At 48.0% G+C, this 19,513-nt stretch overlaps 1 protein-coding gene across 8 annotated transcripts in view; it reads left to right on the top strand.

Moving 5' to 3' along the window:
* Positions 1–19,513, top strand: part of TRAK1 (trafficking kinesin protein 1) — a 194,950-nt gene that overhangs the window by 91,365 nt on the left and 84,072 nt on the right. For 7 of the 8 annotated variants that reach the window (XM_045437019.1, XM_045437017.1, XM_045437018.1 and 4 more), the window contains one exon: positions 10,807–11,001. Coding sequence is in view for 3 of the 8 variants with exons in the window: in XM_045437013.1 (XP_045292969.1) it covers positions 10,807–11,001 (195 nt within the window). In the remaining 5 variants the exon portion in view is untranslated. Of the gene's footprint in view, positions 1–8,655; positions 8,747–10,806; positions 11,002–19,513 lie in introns of those variants that run through there. The other variant, XM_045437021.1, reaches the window with a different exon arrangement.

Below are 19,513 nucleotides of genomic sequence, written 5' to 3'. Positions count from 1 at the left end.
CACTGCTTACACTGGAACAACAGGCAAGAACTGGGGCTGCTTGGGGCAAGACAAGACGCATGGGCGTCCGTGCCCAGCCCAGCCCCTCCACCTCTTCTGTTCCCTTCCCTCCTGGTGTTAGCCACCACCTGCCAGTGTGCTTGAATATTCTTAATTGAATATTATTATTGAATATTCTTAAACGTCTATTCCGTGTGTATCTTTTCTTGCCCCTGGGGCGTTGAAGTCCCAAGTCTGAGAGAGAAAAGAAAATCCTTAATGCAGTGACCATCCTTTATTTCTTTAAAAAAAAAAAAAATAGGGGTAAAATATACACAACACAGAGTTTATCATTTTAACCATTTCTAACTGTGCTGTTTTGCAGTGTTAAGCACACTCACGATGCTAAGTATCACCTTCATGCATCTCCAGAACTTTTTCCTTTTCCCCAGCTGAAACTCTCCTCCCTTTAAAAGCTAACCCCTGTTCCCCTCTCCCTCCAGCCTCGGGCAACTACCATTCTACCTGCTGTCGGGACCTCATGTAAGAGGAAGCATACGACGTTTGTCCTTTCCTGACTGGCTTATTTCACTTAATGTAACGTCTTTGGGGTTCATCCATGTTGTAGCCTGTGTCAGAATTTCCTTCCTCTTTAAGGCTGAGTGATACTCCACCGTGCGAATAGACCACGTTTTGGCATCCGTTCATTGATCGATGGCCACTTGGTTGCTTCTCCCTTTTAGCTGTTTGTGAATAATGCCGTTAGGAGCGTGGATGTACAAATAGGTATTGAGGTCCCTGCATTTGCTTCTGGATATATATCCAGATTTGGAATAGTTGGGTCATAAGGTAGTTCTGTGTTTAACTTTTTTGAGGAAGCTGGTTATGTATGTTTTTATCAGATGGACTGTAAACATGCTTGTATATTTTGTACTTGAGATGTTTTGGATTCCTTTCTTAGATTTAACCCTGTATGTGAGAGTACTGGTTTAAGGGCCACAACCAATTTTTGGTTCTCCAGACGTGCTGTCACGCTGTTTGTGCAGCTGTGAACACTTTAATTATGATCACACGGACACTGGCTATTTTCATGTAAAATCCACCCCCCCCCCCCCGATAACTTAATAATGATACAATCTATACTTTGAAGAGAAACTATCAAGAAAATCGGAAAACCAAAGTATTTTTATTCTATTTGTCTCTTACTAAAACAAATTGCTTTTCTTTTTAAGTTTATTTATTTTGAAGGGACATAGTGCAAGTTGGGGAGGGGCAGAGGGAGAGAGGGAGAGAATCCCAAGCAGGTTTCTCTCTGCCAGTGCAGAGCCTGACGCGGGGCTTGAACCTCTGAAACCGTGAGATCATGAGCTACGCTGAAACCCAGAGTCGGTTGCTTAAGTGACTGAGCCACCCACGCGCTCCTAAAACGTATTCTAATGGGTAGTAACACTTCCTATTTTTTGTGCAGGTTTGACTTTGGGCTGGATTTATACGCATTAATTTTTCCTTTTAAAATATCCATACAGTTCAAGCTGTATGTCTTACTTTTAGAATCAGTCCAACCTGTAACGTACTATCCTCTGCTTTTCTAGGTCTCTATACAAAGCCCACGGGAGGCACTATTTCTGAAAAACTGGATTTGGTCTTGCCATTTGGGGGCCTGCGTAGCAGGCTCCTTCCTTGACTTTGCCCTGCCTCTTGCCCTCTCTCGTTGCACACAACCTGGCGTGTTCGGGCGGACAGTGCCGGGTCAGTTGCACGTGACTGCACTTGAGCGTCATGTCACAGACCCTACTTGGACACGGCCATCGGGCGGATCGGCCGTCTCTGCCGCAGTGTTCCTGCTGGGGTAGGGATCATCCGAGCTGGTGTTCGTGTGTGGTTATGTGAGAGCTCAGAACCTGACACCTAGTCTCTGTGGAATTGACCCCATGTGATTGTTGATCCTTTTTCTTAGAAAGAGTTGCTTCTGGTGGCACTTAAGGCCACAGCCATTGCTTTTCCTTTCTGTAGTTTTGTTGGCCTCTTCTTTCCCATTCCATGGGGGTTTCTCTGTGTGGCCCTGCCTGTCCTGGAGACCCCCTCTGCTGCCCACAGCGAGGGAGCTGGCCCTTAGTGGGGCGAGGCGGAAGAGGAGGAGAAAGAAGGGTTGTGCCTGTCTCTTTGGGGCTAGAATGTGAGCCGAGGCGCTGCGTGGGGACAGGTGGGCCTTGTGTCTGGTCCCTCCACTGCTTAGCCGTGAGACCCCCCCCCCCCCACCTTTTCCCCTGTGTAAGGGGAAGGGGTGGCTGAGGACGGGCTCCCTGGGAGCTCACACCCGTTCTCGTGAGGGGTGTCAGAAGAGTCTTGCATGGAAGTAGGCGCAGATCAGAGGTGTGGGAAGGACGGAGCCCACAGAGAAGCCTGTTTGCCCTTGTGTTCTGTTTGCACGTTGAGCCACGCGCCTTACTTATTGGTGTTGTTTTTAAAGAAGGCAAATTTAGTTAATGAAAACCACCAGAGGCTGCCAACTCTCAAATGTTGGTGTGCAAGAACCCGTCGGAGGTACTTGACATAAAAGCCAGTTCCTGGTACAGAAGGTCTGGGGTGGCACCTCGGGAGCCACCTGAAGACCCCCTCGTAGAGAAGCCCACCCGTTGGTAGTGTCACCCCCAGGTACGGTTTTCCGGAGGGTTCCTCAGCACAGATCAGTGAAGGAAGGGAAAGGCTTGCTTGCAGATTCCTTCCCTAGAGGATCTTCACCAGGACCCGCCAGACTGGGAATGAGCCATGTGTGAATTAGGGTTGGGAGGAAGTGGGCTGGGGTGTGGGGTCCAGCTCGGCCCCTTACGAGCAGAGTCACTTGGGCTCCTCACATCACCTCTGAGACTTGGGTTTCCTCATTTGTAAAATGTGTTCTTCATCCTCACCGTGCCTGCTGGTTGGTGAGGGTGGATGATGTTCAGGAATGGGTACACATGCTTTGGGTCATTCTGCAAATGTTTATCAGCATCCAAGATGGCACTGTCGCTTTCTGAGGCTTCTCACGTGCTCGGCCGTGTACCAGTCTCGGGTCTGTTGCCAGTTGCTCAGTGACATTTGGGCGCCGCCTCCTCAGCCTGAGTACAGTCCCGTCTTCCGTTAGATGAGATGGTTGAGCCAGTGGTTTTTAGCTCCAGTGGTCCCTTTGTAGACCAGTGGTCCCTTTGTAGGTTGTGAAATCACAACTTTTGTGGTGTAGACCGTAACTCCTAACACAGTTCCCCGAAGATGCATAGGTAAGGCTCTCAACCATGTAACCCTATAATAGGAATTTTCTAGAAAGACACCAGTTACAAAGTGTCAAGTGTCTCTGGCACCAGTATGGCGTGTGTGTAAGTCTTTGAGTCTGCACCCTTTCATCTTAATAATTTCAAGAGAAATGAATTGTTTCCAAGTCTGTACAAGGGGTTTGCAAGTGGCCAAGTAGGAGAGGGGTCTTGTCTCTTGCCGTCTTGCAAGCATTGCTGCAGGTTTACCATCACTGCTAAGCTTAATGGGTGGTAAGAAGCTTGCTTCCTCAAGCACAGCCCTGGGGTCATACTGTTCAGCCACCGTCCTTGTGGCCAAGTGGAAACTTGGTGGGTAAAGAAATGGAGTGGGGTTGAGGGGGGGCAGAATAGAAAACAGATGGGTAGAATAGGGCCAGTTTTTATGAGTTAAGGTTCCTTTACTTTTCTTTGATTGCCACCTTTAATGTAGCCTAGAACATTCTCCCGAGGCGCAGAGTTGAGGCATCATGGGAAATCCCAGAGCACAAACAGGAGGAACACACACATGCTTAATTTGACCCTCGGGTGTTTATAAATTTTTATTTTTATTTTTTGAGAGACAGAGGGTACAAGTGAGCAAGGGGCAGAGAGAGAGAGGGAGAAAAAATCCCACAAGGGGCATTGGGGGGTGGGGTGGGGAGAGAAAGAGAGGAAGAGGGGGAGGGGGAGGAGGCGGAGGAGGGAGGGAGAGAGAGAGAGAGAGAGAGAGCGAGCGAGCGAGCAGTAGAGCTCACCTGATGCGGAGCTTGAGCTCACCAACTGTGAGCTCATGACCTGAGCTGAAGTCAGTTGCGTAACTGACGAGCCACCCGGGTGCCCCGGGTGTTTACAAAATTCTGAGTGAGTGTCCGACTTTTAAAAATCAAGAAATCTCCTGTAAAAAGGCAGGTTGAGGAATCAGCATAACCAGGGCCACGAGCACCTCGTGGCTGGAGCAGGATGTGCTCTACACAGAGTTCTTGGTCTGGCTGCTCACACACGTGTGGACAGGAATAGAGCTTTTCTGCAACGCCACGCCTTTGTTCCATGGATGCAGAAATGGAGCTCCCGACGGAGGAAGATGGGGCTTGCCGGGGTGACGGGAGAAGTTGGGGACGGAGCCAGGCCCGGCGGCCCGCCCCCCCCCCCCCCCCCCCCCCCCCCCCCCCGCCCAAGCTCCTGGAACAGTGCTCCTGCTGTACCTGGGCCTCACGCACCTTCCAGCAGGGGGCAGTCATGCTGCTGGTGAGCCTCACCGTCTGTCTCTTCCCTGACTTTCCCCTGCCCCTCCCTTCCCTGACTGTGCCACTTTGTTCTCAGAGAGCCTTCCTCTTTGTCCAGCACGGTTCCCTTTCTCCTTTTGTTCTTTCTACTCCCCCTGCTGTTGCCCCAGGATCTCCCCGAGCCTGGGTGAGTGTTTAGAACGCTTCTCCCCTACATTTGTGCACTTTCCTGCTCTCCTGGGCCCAGAGCCCTCCAGCTCTGGCCTGCAGACAGGAGGCCCCAGAAACCCCTACGGAGCCACCGCACCCCATCTGGGGGTGGCCACCGCTCAGAGCATGTAACTGCGTGGTCCTGGATATGTCGATTTCTTCTGAGAGGCCAGGGAGCTGTGTCTTTACATGAGACTCCCTGGTTTTTAAACGTCAGACACTAATTTAGAGCTGCCTCCTCTGCTGTAAAATGTTAAGCTTTATCTCAGGCGCCTGGCAAGTTCCATGAAGACTGCCGTGCCACCTGTGTATCAGAGGGGCCTCTTCTAGCCCCTCTGTGGGAGGGAGGATCTGGCCCCAGTCGGGTGTCGAGTGGACGTAGCTGCACTTTTAGCCCCAGAACTTCCGGATGCCTCGCAGGCTCCAGCACCGTGTCTCAGCTCCCAGAGAGCCCTAAATGTACCTCGGGTCGGGGGACCCACTCTAAAACGTATGCCTTGGAGAAGGCCTCTGAAGGGTTCTACCTGCGAACAGGTGAAGAGATCTGTTGTGGTTTGCTCCCAAAGTGTTGCCGTTGAATCGGTGTTTGCTGCGTGATCGAGGGGACACTCACCTCCCAGCGGGACTTACCTCTGTGCTGAACAGAAACCTAGGGGGATGCCAGGAGGGGCCTGACAGCACTTGGCACTACGCGACTCCACCTCCCCTGTGCCGAAGGCTGGGCCTTGGTCCATCCCGGGGACATGGGGCTGCCAGACTAGCCCTGCTCCCTGTTGGTGATTCGTCCTCACCTTTGTCCCCGTTATTTATGGAGCGCTCGGTGAGCACTTACTCTTGGCCAGCTGGCTGTAAAGGTGGCTAATTCAGTTCTTTTTCCTGAGGGGCTTACAGTTAGTGAAGAGGGGATTACAGCAAACACTCATAACATCGTAGCGAAATAGTCGATGTACTACATATATAGCCACGGGACGGAAGTCAAGGAAAGCTTGAAATACAAGGTGACATTTGAGTGGTATTTTGAGATGGAGTTTGCTGGGCAGTGAAGGGCATTCTAGGCAGCTAGGACAGCTGGTGTCAAAATCAAGATTTGTGAAAAACCGTGCTTAGCAAATGTTGAGAAGTTGGTGTGGCTTAACTGAAGGGGTACTGGAGAAAAGAGCAGAGACTGCACTTGATGAGAAAGGCCGTTTTAGTAGAGACTAAGATAATGGTGGCTTCAACAAGGTAGACACTTCCTTCTATCCCTCTTACAAGTCCCAGGGGCAGATTGGACCCCACCAGGTGGTCCCAGGCACCCTGGGTTGCCCTGCTGTTGCCTTTAACTTGTGTGGCTGAAGGTGGTTTCAGCACCAGCCCCCTCTCTGCATCCCACAGCTGGAGAAGGCGAGGCTCGGGAGCTCTGTGAGCATCCTGATAACCAGGCACAGGGACATACCGTACTGCAAGGAGAGATGGGAAATGTAGTTTTTAGCCGGGTAGCCACGTGCCCAGCCACACCTTGGGAATTCCGTTACCAAAAGGAAGAAGTAGAAATTGGGTTTTGGGAAACCTCTGTCCCCACAGCTTCTTAGGAAGGCGGGTGTGGGCTGAATCATGAAGTACTTTATAGGGAGCTGGGAGGTTTTTTTTTTTTTTTTTTTTTCCTTTAAGTTTATTTATTTTGAGAGAGAGAGAGAGAGAGAGAGAGAGAGCATGAGCAGGGGAGGGAGGGGCAGAGAGAGAGAGGGAGAGAGAGAATCCCAAGAAGGTTCCACACTGCCAGCATGAAGCCCCATGTGGGGCTCGAACTCACGAATCGTGAGATCGAGACCTGAGCCGAAATCAAGAGGTGGATGCTTAACTGACTGAGCCACCCAGGTGCCCCTGAGGAGCTGGGAGGTTTCTAAAGCAGGGCAGTGCCATGTTTTAAAAACATCTTTCCACAGATGGGTCCAGGGGAGGTGTGGCTGGCAACCATAGAGCTGTTGTAGTAACTGGAGAGTGGAGAGATACGAAGGGCTCAGTCCACCCTGACAGCCGGGGTGAGCCTGGCCTTTCGAAGGTTTTACATGCTGGGGCTCGGTGGGTTCTGGGCTGTGGTTGCTGCACACTTGCCAGAAGCCAGGGACCTGTTGGGGTCTGAGTTCAATCAGTAGGCTGATACCTTATCCGAGAACACGTTTTAATGTTAATGATGTGGGTTGGAGCTTTGGAGAAATGATGACCGTTAGGAGCACAAAGGGGTCCTTTCCTCTAGGTTTGGCCAACAGTGTTCTTTTACACCTTGAGCCTGAGTCAGTAAGCCCCAAGAGAGGGGGCAGGGCCATCCTTCTCAGGCCCCTGATCCTTCGTGGTCCCGCAGACAAGTTACTTTACTTCTCCGTTCTGCTTCCCGTGCTCTGGAAGGAACATTCTGACATCTCCCTAATTTGTCAGTGTGTTTAATTGAACATCCCGACCATACTTACGAAGTTGTCTCCCTGTTTAGAACAAAGACTTCCCGATCAGAATATGCTGGGAAATCGTCAGCGTTTCTCTTGTGCCTGCCTGGGAGATGGGCTGCAGAGGGCAGAGGGAGGGGCACGGCTTTCAGCTGAGGCTTCTCGAACGGGATCTGCCACTTACCCGTGTGGCCTTGACCAACAAGATATTCCATAGCCCCTGTGAATCTCAGCTTCTGCATCTATAAACCAGAGCCAATATTATGTGTGTCCCAGATTTCTTGGAGGGTCAGGGAGTGCCCTGAAGGCAGCTGGCTTGGGCCGGCCACAGTGCAGAATTCCTGGGGAATTCTCGGAGGCTCTCTTACTATGTTTACTCAACCTCAGGCCTTGGTACGTCTTCTCCATGCGGCAAATGTGGCGTCCCCTCCACTGGAGGTCCCCAGGGCTTATGGTCTCTATAATCCTTCCCTGTGCTCTGATTCTCTGGGCCGTCCAGGCAGCTGAAAACTTGCCGTGTTTATATGACTGGTCACATTATGGCAAAATCAAATACACAGAGTTTTTTAAAAAGACGTTTTCACACACTCTTGCTTTTTGATACTTTTATCTCGCCGGCCATCACGTGCTTCTAGGAAAATGATGTCTCTTGGGCATAAGGACCCACATTGTAAATAGGTTGACCTTCAGCCCTGGAAATGTGGAAGGACAGGTCAAGGCTCAGAGTTTGAGCAGCTGCCAACATGCTCAGAAGTGACACGTTATTCTTAGAAGGGATTTTTGTTTAAGATTGTTGCCTTCCGCACCACCCAAAGCAGTGACGCTGGAAGATTCTAGCCTGTTGTGAGGGTGAGTCACTCAGGAATGTGTTGGTCTCCTGCCTCTCTCCCTAGGCATAGGCTGGCACGGTCCTTTGTGGAGCCAATCCATGTTCAGTTGAGAGATGCCACCAGCTGGGCGTCAGCCCTCCTTGACCCCACGTCCCCTTTTCACAAGGCTGCCATTTTGTAGCCATGAGGCCTGTCCTCAAGACGAGCATTGTGGGAACTTACTCTTCGCCGATTGTGAGAGAAGGAAATATTCACTTAATTACGGGCCCATCTTGAGCCTCTTGGTGGCGTTTTGTTCTTGGCGGGAGGTGGGAAGAAATAGGACACGTCTGTCTTGAGGTTGGGCTGTGGGCTCTGGCCCCGGGGAGGAGGTAACTTCTGTTCGCGGCAGAGCGGCTCCGGTCTGGTTTTCACTGGCTGCAATGCCAAGAGCACTTGCAGTGGCATTTCCCACGTTAGGCAGAGAAATCAAATGTTCAGATGCTGTCCCCACCCCCACCCCCACCTGCCAGTCCCAGAAGCTCCAAGTAAAATTCTAAATGTCTTCACTTTGTATTTATCTTCTTCTCTTTCGTCGGTGCTCGGAAAACCACACTGACTTCCTGAATCGAAATGCTCTGCAAAGAAGCTGTGCAAATTAAATTGAGCAAGAGGGTGTGTGGGGTGGTAGGAGGTAGCGGGAGTCTGACAGGTCTCAGTGGGCTCCTGCCCAAAGGGAAACACTGGGTCACTGAACGCTCTCTTTACCTGTGCTTCTGTGTTTTTTTTTTTCCCCCTGCTGTGTGGCCTTAGACCCGAAGGACACAGGAATGTAGGTAAGTCTCTGGCATAGCTATTCTTCTGGGCACAGATGTCACACTCTGCTGGAGTGTGAGCGGCCACATGGCCACTGCCCCGCCGCTGCCTTTGCCTTGGTTCAGCCCGGAGAGGAGCAAAGGGACCGGTCTTCCCTGCTGTGCCGGCTTTGGTCTCCAGCAAACCCCTGCCCCGGGCCCTTCCTGCTCCCTCCGCCCCCCGCCCCCAAGCTTGCCGCACCCCGGGACCAGCACCCCGGGACCCACACTGTTTGCTCCACTCATTTCCTCTGTGTGTGTTCAGGCCGGACCTTCCTCCTTTCCTTCGATGCCTCCTTCCACGTCCTCGGGCATGACTCATAACTGTGATCTCTTGTCAGCACCTCTTCCTTATTTCCCCTTGCTGTCGTGTGGTTTCGTTGATCTCCAGAGGGTTTTCTTCTCCTCCCTGCACTTCGGAGAGGGACAGGGGACGGGAGATTGAATCCTATGCTCTGCCCTCCACCTTGACCCAGTCCCCCACCTGTGTTTACTACTGCAAGGCAAGACCATTGTGCAATAACCTTCTGGAGAATTGCTCTTATCCTATTCTTATCTTTTGAGTGGTTTTTCTCTTGGAAGGCTCATTCCTAGAACAAGAGACCGAATTAACTCTCTTCTTTTGTCCAGCCATGAGCACCGTAGGTGCTTCGGTTTATTTATGGGTTGACAAGACCACCACTGCCTACACCTGCCATTTACCATCGTGGGTCCCAGTCAGTATATGACTGATGTCAGAATCAGCTGAGAGATAATCAGCACTCACCCATTAGCATTTACTATTTTTTAAAGTTATTTGTTTATTTTGAGAGAGAGAGAGAGTGTGTGTGCTTGTGGGGGGGGCGGGGGAGAGAGAGAGAGACAGAGAGAGAGAGAGAGAGAGAGAGAGAGAGAGAATCCCAAGCAGGCTCTACACTGTCAGCACAGAGCCTGAAGCGGGGCTCGAACTCATGAACCATGAGATCATGACCTGAGCCGTAACCAAGAGTCAATGCTTAACTGACTGAGCCACCCCGGTGTCCCCCCATTAACAATTATTTAATTCGTTCTTCCTAGGGGTAGAGAAATTGCCTAAGATTGGGCTTATCCTGGGTACTTTGATTTTTTTTTTTTTATAACAGTTTAATTAAAAGGTCTCTTTAATGTGCTTTATATGGATTGATTCACCTTCACAGGCCTTATGGCGCACCCCCTGAGCGCAGTCTGGGCCAGGACCTATGAGGGGTGAGGGGGTACGGGTGGTGGATTGAGAACAACTGTTGATGGAAATTTGCCATCTCACAGGGAGGTGGGTTGAATACTAAACTACCCAGAGGACAGAGCTTAATAAGGGCAGCAATAGAAGAGCTGACAAAATGCTGTGTGAATATAGAAGGGAGGAGAGAGGTTAGCTCTGCTTGAGGTGTTCAGAACACCAGCATATCTGGGAAGAGGTGGTATCCCAGCTCTGCCTTGACGGAGGGACACCGGTTACTTTGGTGGAAGCCCCACAAGAGTACAAGCATTGCAAGCACAGGACCATAACTGTGGTGTTTACTGTTGCATTTCCTATGTCTCTGGGACGCAGAGTGTATTTGGATGGATGAATGGAAAGAACGATGGGTGGATAAAGTTGAGTGAATGAATTAAATGGAGGCAGAATCCTACATGCGGGGGGTGGGGGGTGGCTTGAATGGTAAGAGTGACAGGAAGAAGTTGGCATATTGGTGAAATTATAACTGGTTTGGCTTATACGTAGAATGATTGAAAGAGAATGGTCGGAGGAAGGGTTGGGAAGGATGACCGAGCCCAGAAAGCACGGGAGTTGTGGCTTTACTTCGAAGAAAGTGGGTGGCTTTCTTTGAAGAAAGTGACTATTTCAGGTGGGTGTTCTAAATTTTGAGAATGGAATTTAAATAGGAAAAAGACGCCCGACGTGGCCTCGCCTGGCCTCTCCATGCCGTAAGTAGCCGAAGACACCTGCTGTGGCCACAAGGTCATTTAGTTTAGCAGCGAGGCCGAAACCAGTCCGGGCTCTCACTTTGCCATCTTCTTGCCTCCAGATGTGTGCAACAGCACCGATCTTCCGGAAGTCGAGATCATCAGCCTGCTGGAGGAGCAGCTGCCCCATTATAAGTTAAGAGCTGACACCATTTACGGTTATGACCACGACGACTGGCTCCATACGCCCCTCATTTCTCCAGATGCCAACATTGACCTCACGACCGAGCAAATTGAAGAGACGCTGAAGTACTTCCGTGAGTACTTCCCTTTGGTCTGGTCCGTGACGGGCTGTGCTGGTTAGCCGTGGCCCCACGTGGGACTTTGTACTGCTTAGCATGTCTTACGGCCTACCATTCATGGATGAGTGTGCCAAGAAATGTGGCAATAGGATTTGGCTACATGCAAGGCCTTGACTTCGAGTGTTCCGAATAGAAGTCTTAGAGTGGTGGGGACCAAGTATGAATTTTCATGTGAGCTAGTTTTCTCTTAACTGTACAGAAGAATTTGAAAAGGCTCCCATTTCCCCCCCTTATCAACATACCATGTGAGAACCTAGAAACCCTCACTGGGAAGGAGTTTGCATTTAAACCAAAGGTACTGGGAACATCTTGGCTGCTTAGTATTATTTGTATGGCACAGCAAAACACATATACTAAGGCTGATAATTTATTTTGTATTTTTTAATTGAGGTATAATTGACATATAACATGGTATTAATTTCAGGTGTACAACAAGATTCAATATTTGTATACACTGCAAAACGATCCCCACAGTAGGTCTTGTTAACATCTCTCCCCATACATAGTTACAGAAAAAGTTTTTTTTTTTTTTCTCATGGGGCGCCTGGGTGGCTCAGTCAGTTGAGCGTCTGACTTCGGCTCAGGTCATGATTGCTGCTATCACCATGGAGCCCACTTCAGATCCTCTATCCCCCCCTTTCTGTCCTTCCCCTATTCGTGTTCTCCCTCTCAAAAATAAATAAAAAACATTAAAAATTAAAAAAAATTGAAATAAAAGATTAAAAAAATTTTTTCTCATGAAAACTTTCACGATCTATCAGCAATTGTAAATACGCAGTATATAGTGTCATTAACTATAGCCACCATGCTGTATATTATATCCCCATATAACGGGAAGTATGTACCTTTTGACTCCCTTCACCTATTTCTCCTGCCCCTTCCCCCCAACGCCCCCCAACTCCCTGCCCCTGGCAACACCAGTCTGTTCTCCATATCTGCGAGCTTGGTTTGCCAAGGCTGATGGTTTCTGTGTGAGAGCCCACTAGGCTGGTTATTCAGGAAAGTCAAAATGCTGCTCCCACAGCAAACCAGTCATGCCTTGGGCTGCAGAAGCTGACACCTGGTAGGGTGAGAAGCATACTAGGGTTTGTTTGTTTGTTTGTTTTTTCTCCCAGTGTGTGATGCCAAGGGTGTGAAACCTGATTTTGCAGATTTGGAAAACATGTGATAATTTAAAAAACTCATGCTCATGATGCTTCCAGTGTTCATTCAAGAGGTGCCTTTGTATGGGGCGCCTGGGTGGCGCAGTCGGTTAAGCGTCCGACTTCAGCCAGGTCACGATCTTGCGGTCCGTGAGTTCGAGCCCCGCGTCAGGCTCTGGGCTGATGGCTCAGAGCCTGGAGCCTGTTTCCGATTCTGTGTCTCCCTCTCTCTCTGCCCCTCCCCCGTTCATGCTCTGTCTCTCTCTGTCCCAAAAATAAAAATAAACGTTGAAAAAAAAAAAAAAATTAAAAAAAAAAAAAAAAGAGGTGCCTTTGTAGAAATAATTGTACTCTTTAGAAATTCAATGTAGCCCTATCAAGTTGGTAGGACAGACCAGCCCTCCTTGGTCATGATACCTCAGACTTTTGAAAATTCAGGTTAACTTTAGCCTAGTCTAATTGGTGACGTCACTTTCAAGGTGACATCTTTACATACCTGTGTGTCATTGTGCCACCTTTGAAATAAAAAGTACAGCAGTTCTGTTTCTACTTGGTGGTAACTTGATTCAAAACCAGCTCATGATACAGCTGTAAGTTTCTGTCACTATTTTTTCAATACAGAGTGATCTCCAGTGTTCTTGAATTTGTGAAATCGTTTATAATAAACAAGTTGGAACTTCAAGTTTCTCTCTTAGCATGTATCTGGGGCTGTTTTCACATTTTCTCTATTGGATGTTAATGAGAAAGGAATTTTGTTTAAACTGACCTGTGTTTTTATACTTAGGGCAAATCCTACAAGTCTCTGTGAACACTATAGATATCAGTTGCGATAGGAATACAAATAGAATTATCCACACCAGGGCAGATAGTTAGCACGTAAGACTTGTACCAGTGTTCACGTCAGAGCTTTAGAATTTCCAGCATGTCTGGTTGGTACAGGAAGCTCTTTGCCAGTCACTTTTGTTGACTCACGGTATCTGTAACAACAAGAGACGGGTTGGGTGGAAAACTGTGTCCGGAGTAACCTCCTGGGCAGGTTCTCTATTTGGTTCCTTCAGACTTCTCTGCGGTAGGATTCGCCACAGAACCACTTTTTCAAAAATCCCCGTGTGTTCCTTACTCTTCTTTACGAGACCCTCCTGTGATTCTGCAGGACCCCGCGTGGCCACTTCTGGCGCGGGAGGCTCCTGGGTCCCTTCTCCTGCACAGATTAAGCACGTACATTCGCAGCATCACGGGAACCATCCATGGGCAGTACTTAACTGTCTGCAGAGAACTTCCGTTTGAATTGCCTCCTTCATCCCTGTGAAATGTCTGCAGTTTGGGCAAAGCTGATCTGATTATAGAGGAAGCATGGAGGGCTCCTAGTGTTTGTTCCATAGCACCGACCTCCAGCTCCTAAAATCCTTGCAACAGTGTGCTGGAACAGGCACCGTGGCCCGTTTCCACATGTTCATTCTGCTTTTAGTTATATATGTGAGAGAGGGAGAAGAAAGAAATCCTGGTGGATTTGGTAGTGGGCAACACAAATTATACTAAAATTGGAAGAAGCGAAATAAACACTGAGCAGAGATTCTGAAAATTCTTAAGAGGGTGGTTGCATCCCAGTCTTGCTCTGTATTTTCTTCTGTGGTACTTGCACTTAGAGCCAAGTAGGTATTGCTAAGTGTTGGTTAAATGAATGATCAGAGGTTAACTCTTGTTTTTTGTTTTTAATTTTTTTTAATGTTTATTTGTTTCTGAGACAGAGAGAGACAGAGCATGAGTGGGGGAGGGGCAGAGAGAGAGGGGGACACAGAATCCGAAGCAGGCTCCGGGCTCCGAGCCGTCAGCACAGAGCCCGACGCGGGGCTCAAACTCGAGGACTGCGAGATCATGACCTGAGCCGAAATCAAGAGCCAAGACACTTAACCGCTGAGCCATTCAGGCTCCCCCGCAGGTTAACTCTTTAATACAGCATGCTCTTGAGCAGGACTTTGAAACTGAGGTCCTGGGACCTCAGGTCTGTAGAGGGAAATTGGGGATTCTGTGGACTTGTAAAGAAATGAAGTTACATCTTTCTTTTCATTAACTTCTGACTGAAATGCAGCATTTCCTTACACTGTGAACATAGAAAAGAAAGCACAGTGGTATTAGCAGGACCTGTGACTTGGTCACCGATAGAAATCAAGATTTTCATGTCATGCTACAGTGGAAACAGATACTTTGAAACACCACTTTTACTCATCACTGCTTTGAAATTGCGTTCATTAGGTGTGCTGATAGATCTTGTTATTTTATTCATTTGTTTGCTTGTTTATTTATTTATATTAGAGACAGACAGACAGACAGAGTGTGAGTGGGAGAGGGGCAGAGGGAAATGCAGTCAGAATCCAAAGCAGGCTCTAGGCTGTCAGCACAGAGCCCGACATGGGGCTCAAACTTGTGAACTCGTGAACCGAGAGATCATGACCTGAACCCAAGTCCAGAGGCTTAACCAACTAAGCCACCCAGGTGCCCCTCGATCTTATTACTTAATACATTGATAAAGAAGCTCTTGTATCACAGACTTTTTTCAAGTTTTAGAAACTGCATTATAATACAGCTGGTTTCCTTTGTAGTCCTTTGTACTTTATCTTCTGTTTTCAAATCTTTCTTCTGAGGTGTCTGTGAGCCTTGCCGAGCTGGCTGAGAGGTCGGTCGAAGGCACAGATCAGGAGCCCTGCTGGGTGCGTGGTGTCCATTTTGGGTTTCATTGTTTGTTTACACACGTGTAACCCAGGTGATACGGTGGCCACAGTACTGTGACTCACCAGTGTGTTAAATCAGTGGTGAGGTGTGTTAAGAAGATAACAACTGTTTCCTTTTAGATTTACTTTCTCATCAGTTAGGGCAGTGGTTCTCCGTTGTGGGTGGGAGTTGGGGAAAAGGGGTTACCCTAGGGGTTCTGATAATAGGGGATGAGATAAAACTCAGCTCCCTTTCTTACATGCCATCACCCAGACTAGAGACAATGCTTTGCCTTTTGAATCTGGTGTTCAGCTGGTTTGTTTCTTTGTTTTTATTTTATTTTATTTTATTTTATTTTATTTTATTTTATTTTATTTTATTTTTTTTATTTTACTTTATTTTATTTTATTTTATTTTTTTCATTTTTTATTATTTTATTTTATTTATTATTTTATTTATTATTTTATTTTTATTTTTATTTTATTTTATTTTATTATTTTATTTATTTTATTTTATTATTTTATTTTATTTTATTTTATTTTTTATTTTACTTTATTTTATTTTATTTTACTTTATTTTATTTTTTTCATTTTTTATTATTTTATTTTATTTATTATTTTATTTTATTTTTATTTTATTTTATTTTATTTATTTTATTTTATTATTTTATTTTATTTTATTATTTTATTTTATTTTACTTTATTTTATTTTTTCATTTTTTATTTTATTTTATTTATTATTTTATTTTATTTTTATTTTATTTTATTTTATTTTATTTATTTTTTATTTTATTTTATATTTTTTTATTTTAGTGGGCTCCATGCCAAATATGGGGCTTGAACTCACGACCCGGAGGTTGTGAGCCACATGCTCTACCAACTGACTCAACCAGGCACCCTTCACCTGGTCTGTTAAGAAGAAGTGTCCACATCTTTGAGTGTCTACCTTTACCAGGTGGTAGAATGACCTTTTCAGACAGATTTTAACAGGGAGGTTGATTTTTTGACTCCTGATGAGTCTGCAGATGTACTCATAAATATGGGATGTTTAGGCTTAGATGGTCTAAGAGGAAGAATGAAGAGACAACTTTGCCCTTAGTGTGTATGAGGCACTGTTTCTAATTCTTTACATGTATCTCATTTAATTCTCCGACTGACCTCTGAGTGAAAGAGTTTTGCTGCCCCTGTTCTACAGATGAGGACACTGAGGCACAGGGAAGTTAAGAAACTCGCCCAGAGTCACACAGCTACCAAGGTGGGGTGCTGAGTTTCAAACCTAGGTTGTCCGGTTTGGACTTCATATCTTAACTACTCTCAGTAGCTAAACGAGAAAACAGTTGTAGTTTAAGAGTAAAGTCCATTTGATACTCCTGAAATCATTGTTGCAACATGTGCTAATTAACTTGGATGTAAATGATCAACAATAAATAAATTATAGAAAGTAAAAAAAGAAAAAAGAATGAAGTCCATTTGGTAAATGTGATACAAAGAACAAACCCTCAGTTTGAGAATATATATTAGTAGCTATTTGTTTACAAAATGTGTGTCCCACAGATTCAAAATTGAACTTTTTTTTTTTTTTCCAACGTTTATTTATTTTTGGGACAGAGAGAGACAAAGCATGAACAGGGGAGGGGCAGAGAGAGAGGGAGACACAGAATCAGAAACGGGCTCCAGGCTCTGAGCCATCAGCCCATAGCCTGACGCGGGGCTCGAACTCACAGACCGCGAGATCGTGACCTGGCTGAAGTCGGACGCTTAACCGACTGCGCCACCCAGGCGCCCCAAAATTGAACTTTTTTTTAACGAAGGTCACTGTCCTAAGTGAAACTTAGCTGCATGTAACTGAATTTCAGGGGGAGGTTTCCTCCCTCCGTCCTGTGGTTTTGCCTCTGTCCTGTGGTCTACAGGTCACGCTTCCCCATCTCCAGTGGAATTGAGTTGTGCCTGTGGCTGTCGACCTTTCTTGTCACGTAACATACTGCAGAAACCAGACAGGAAGGTGTCTGTCTTGGTAGGTAGTGATGGTTCCTTCTGGTTCCTCATTTCCAGGGGCTGCTCTGTATGACTTTCTGATTAAGAAGCATTGGGTCAGGGCGCCTGGGTGGCTCAGTTGGTTGAGCGTCCGACTTCAGCTCAGGTCATGATCTCACAGTCCATGAGTTTGAGCCCCGCGTCGGGCTCTGTGCTGACGGCTCGGAGCCTGGAGCCTGCTTTGGATTCTGTGTCTCCCCCTCTCTCTGCCCCTCCCCCACTCATGCTCTGTCCCTCTCTGTCTCAAAAATAAATAAAAACATAAAAAAAAAAAAAGCATTGGGTCAAGAAATCCCTCTCTGTCTCAAGTGTAGAGGATTCTCTGACCACTTCACCTCTGAGTTTCCCTGGAATAATCTTTTCCCTAAGAAGAGAAGGTTATAAAGCAAATAAGGGTTTCAAGACACTGTTCTATTGTTTACTTTCACCGTAAGGTAATGCTGATGAATCAGCCCACAAGTATTTATTGAGTCCCTGGTATGCTCCTGTGATCCTTTGTGAACTTGACTTGTTTGAGTTCTGGATGAGGTTTTCTGGCTAAGGAAGTAGAAACATCTCCTGGATTATTGATTTTCTTCTGTTACCTAAGCAGGGACTTTGCACCGGGTTGGGCCAATGAAGGAAGTCCTCAAGGCCTCTGCTGGCATCCTGCACGGAGCTGCTCGCCCTGCTTGTGTGCGAGAAGTAGAGCGGGCTCTGGGAACCTGCGTATTCAACTAGGTCCCTGTGCCGTTTTAATTTTTTAAAGTTTAATTTAAAAATAAAGACCATTGCCAGAGAACCTAAGGCCTGTGGCGAAGTGCCTCACGAAGCTCGTGCGCGGTGCCTGCCCTGCGCGGGCCAGGGGTCACGTATGGGTCCTCCTGCCCTTCACGCTGGCACCTGGGGTTGGGCCCACGGAACGCACGGTCGATACCGTGCCCCCATGTCCACTGTGTTCGTTCGCTTGTGTCCCCGCAGCCCCAGTCATAACGAGCACGTGTATGAGCCTGCGTGTTATGCTTTACCTGCCGATCAGAGCTTACTGTGGGCCAATGGGAGTCTGCAGGGGGCGGGGCATGAGGAGGACACAGGGCATCTGTGGGGGCTCGCTGGCCAAAGCGTCGGTGGACCTCAGTGTCTGCCCTGGGCCACAGCTGGAGGTCCTGGTGCCTGGAGCAGGGCTGACCACTCTCTCTGGCGGGTCACTGCAACCTCTTTTACCAGGTTGCCCTCTTCTTCAGAGCTTCTACATCAGTGACTGTCAACCCTGATGGACTGACAGAGCTTTTACAAATAAGCCCACACGGGGGTGCGTGGGTGGCTCAGTCAGGTAAGCGTCCGACTTCGGCTCGGGTCATGATCTCATGGTCCATGAGTTCGAGCCCCACGTCGGGCTCTGTGCTGTCAGGGCAGAGCCCGCTTTGGATCCTCTGTCACCCCTCTCTCTCCCTCTGCCCCTCCCCTGCTCACGCTCACACGCTCTATCTCAAAAATAAACATTAAATAAATAAAAATACAAATAAGCCCTCATTGCAGTCTCCAGTAGGGGTGCTCTGCTGCTGGAAGTGTTGGTGTGCCTGGCCCGCATCTCTCCGTATACTCTCCTCCCAAGGCTTTAACTACCAGCTACTTGCTGGCGACTCCCAAATTTCTGCCCACCTCTGACACCCCTTCCTCCTCCCTCCCTCCCCTGCCCCAGGCTCCCGTTCCCAGTCATGGCTTAGCATGTCTTCTGCCAACACTGGCCCCACCCCCGTCCTTACACACGTTTGTCTTGATAGATGTCACACGGTTCACCCCCTTTCTGTGTACTGCTGGCCATCAGCCGGCTCTGTTAACCCTTCGTGCACGTGCATCTCTGACCACCCCTCCGACCCGGCTGCCACCATCCTGGAGGAAGCCACCGCCGTCCTGTCCCCGGGCTGCTGTAACCCTCTCCTGCTTCCACTTGGCTTCTCTGCTCTTCTCTTCTAATTCAGCAGCCCGGCTGGTCTGTTCTCGAGACCCCATTGGGCCATGCTGCTCCTTTGCCTCTCACTGCTCTTTGGATCAAACGCGGGGTCTTCTAGGACCCCGTGACCTGGCTCTTGGCCCTCTGCGCCGCCAGCCTCATTGTGGCCTCCCCTTGCACCCTGACCCTGCTGTGGACATTCCATGCTTGTCCTTCCCTGTTCTCTGATTCTCGACACAGTGTGCCCTCCTCAGAGAAGCCTTCCCAGAGCACCCACTTGTAGGGTCCCCCCCTTTCCTTTTTTGCTGCCTTCATCGCTCTCCTCTCTCTCTCTCTCTCTCTCTGCTTAGATTGTGATAACGATAACGTAAGCGGTAACAAGAGTCTCCTCTGTGGGGTGCTTCCTGTTAGGCAGGCTGGCACTAAAGTGCTTTGCCTTCGTGAGCCTACAGGACACGTACGCTGGGTTTGAAGTATGTGATCCTCTCCTTGTTACGCGACTTTTCCCGATACAGTGCAGTTGTGTATCCACGTTGAATTGGCCATTTAATCCTTAAGTTGGTTTTTCAAGGTATTAAGCCCAGCTTTCATAGAAACAGCTCTGTTTTGTGCTATGCGTGAAGTGACCATAATTATATAATAATATTAGT

Source organism: Leopardus geoffroyi, chromosome C2 (genome assembly GCF_018350155.1).
Source record: "Leopardus geoffroyi isolate Oge1 chromosome C2, O.geoffroyi_Oge1_pat1.0, whole genome shotgun sequence".
In the NCBI taxonomy this organism is placed as follows: domain Eukaryota; kingdom Metazoa; phylum Chordata; class Mammalia; order Carnivora; family Felidae; genus Leopardus; species Leopardus geoffroyi.
Note: the sequence above shows the minus strand (reverse complement) of the source record. Positions and strands in the feature narration are given on the sequence as shown.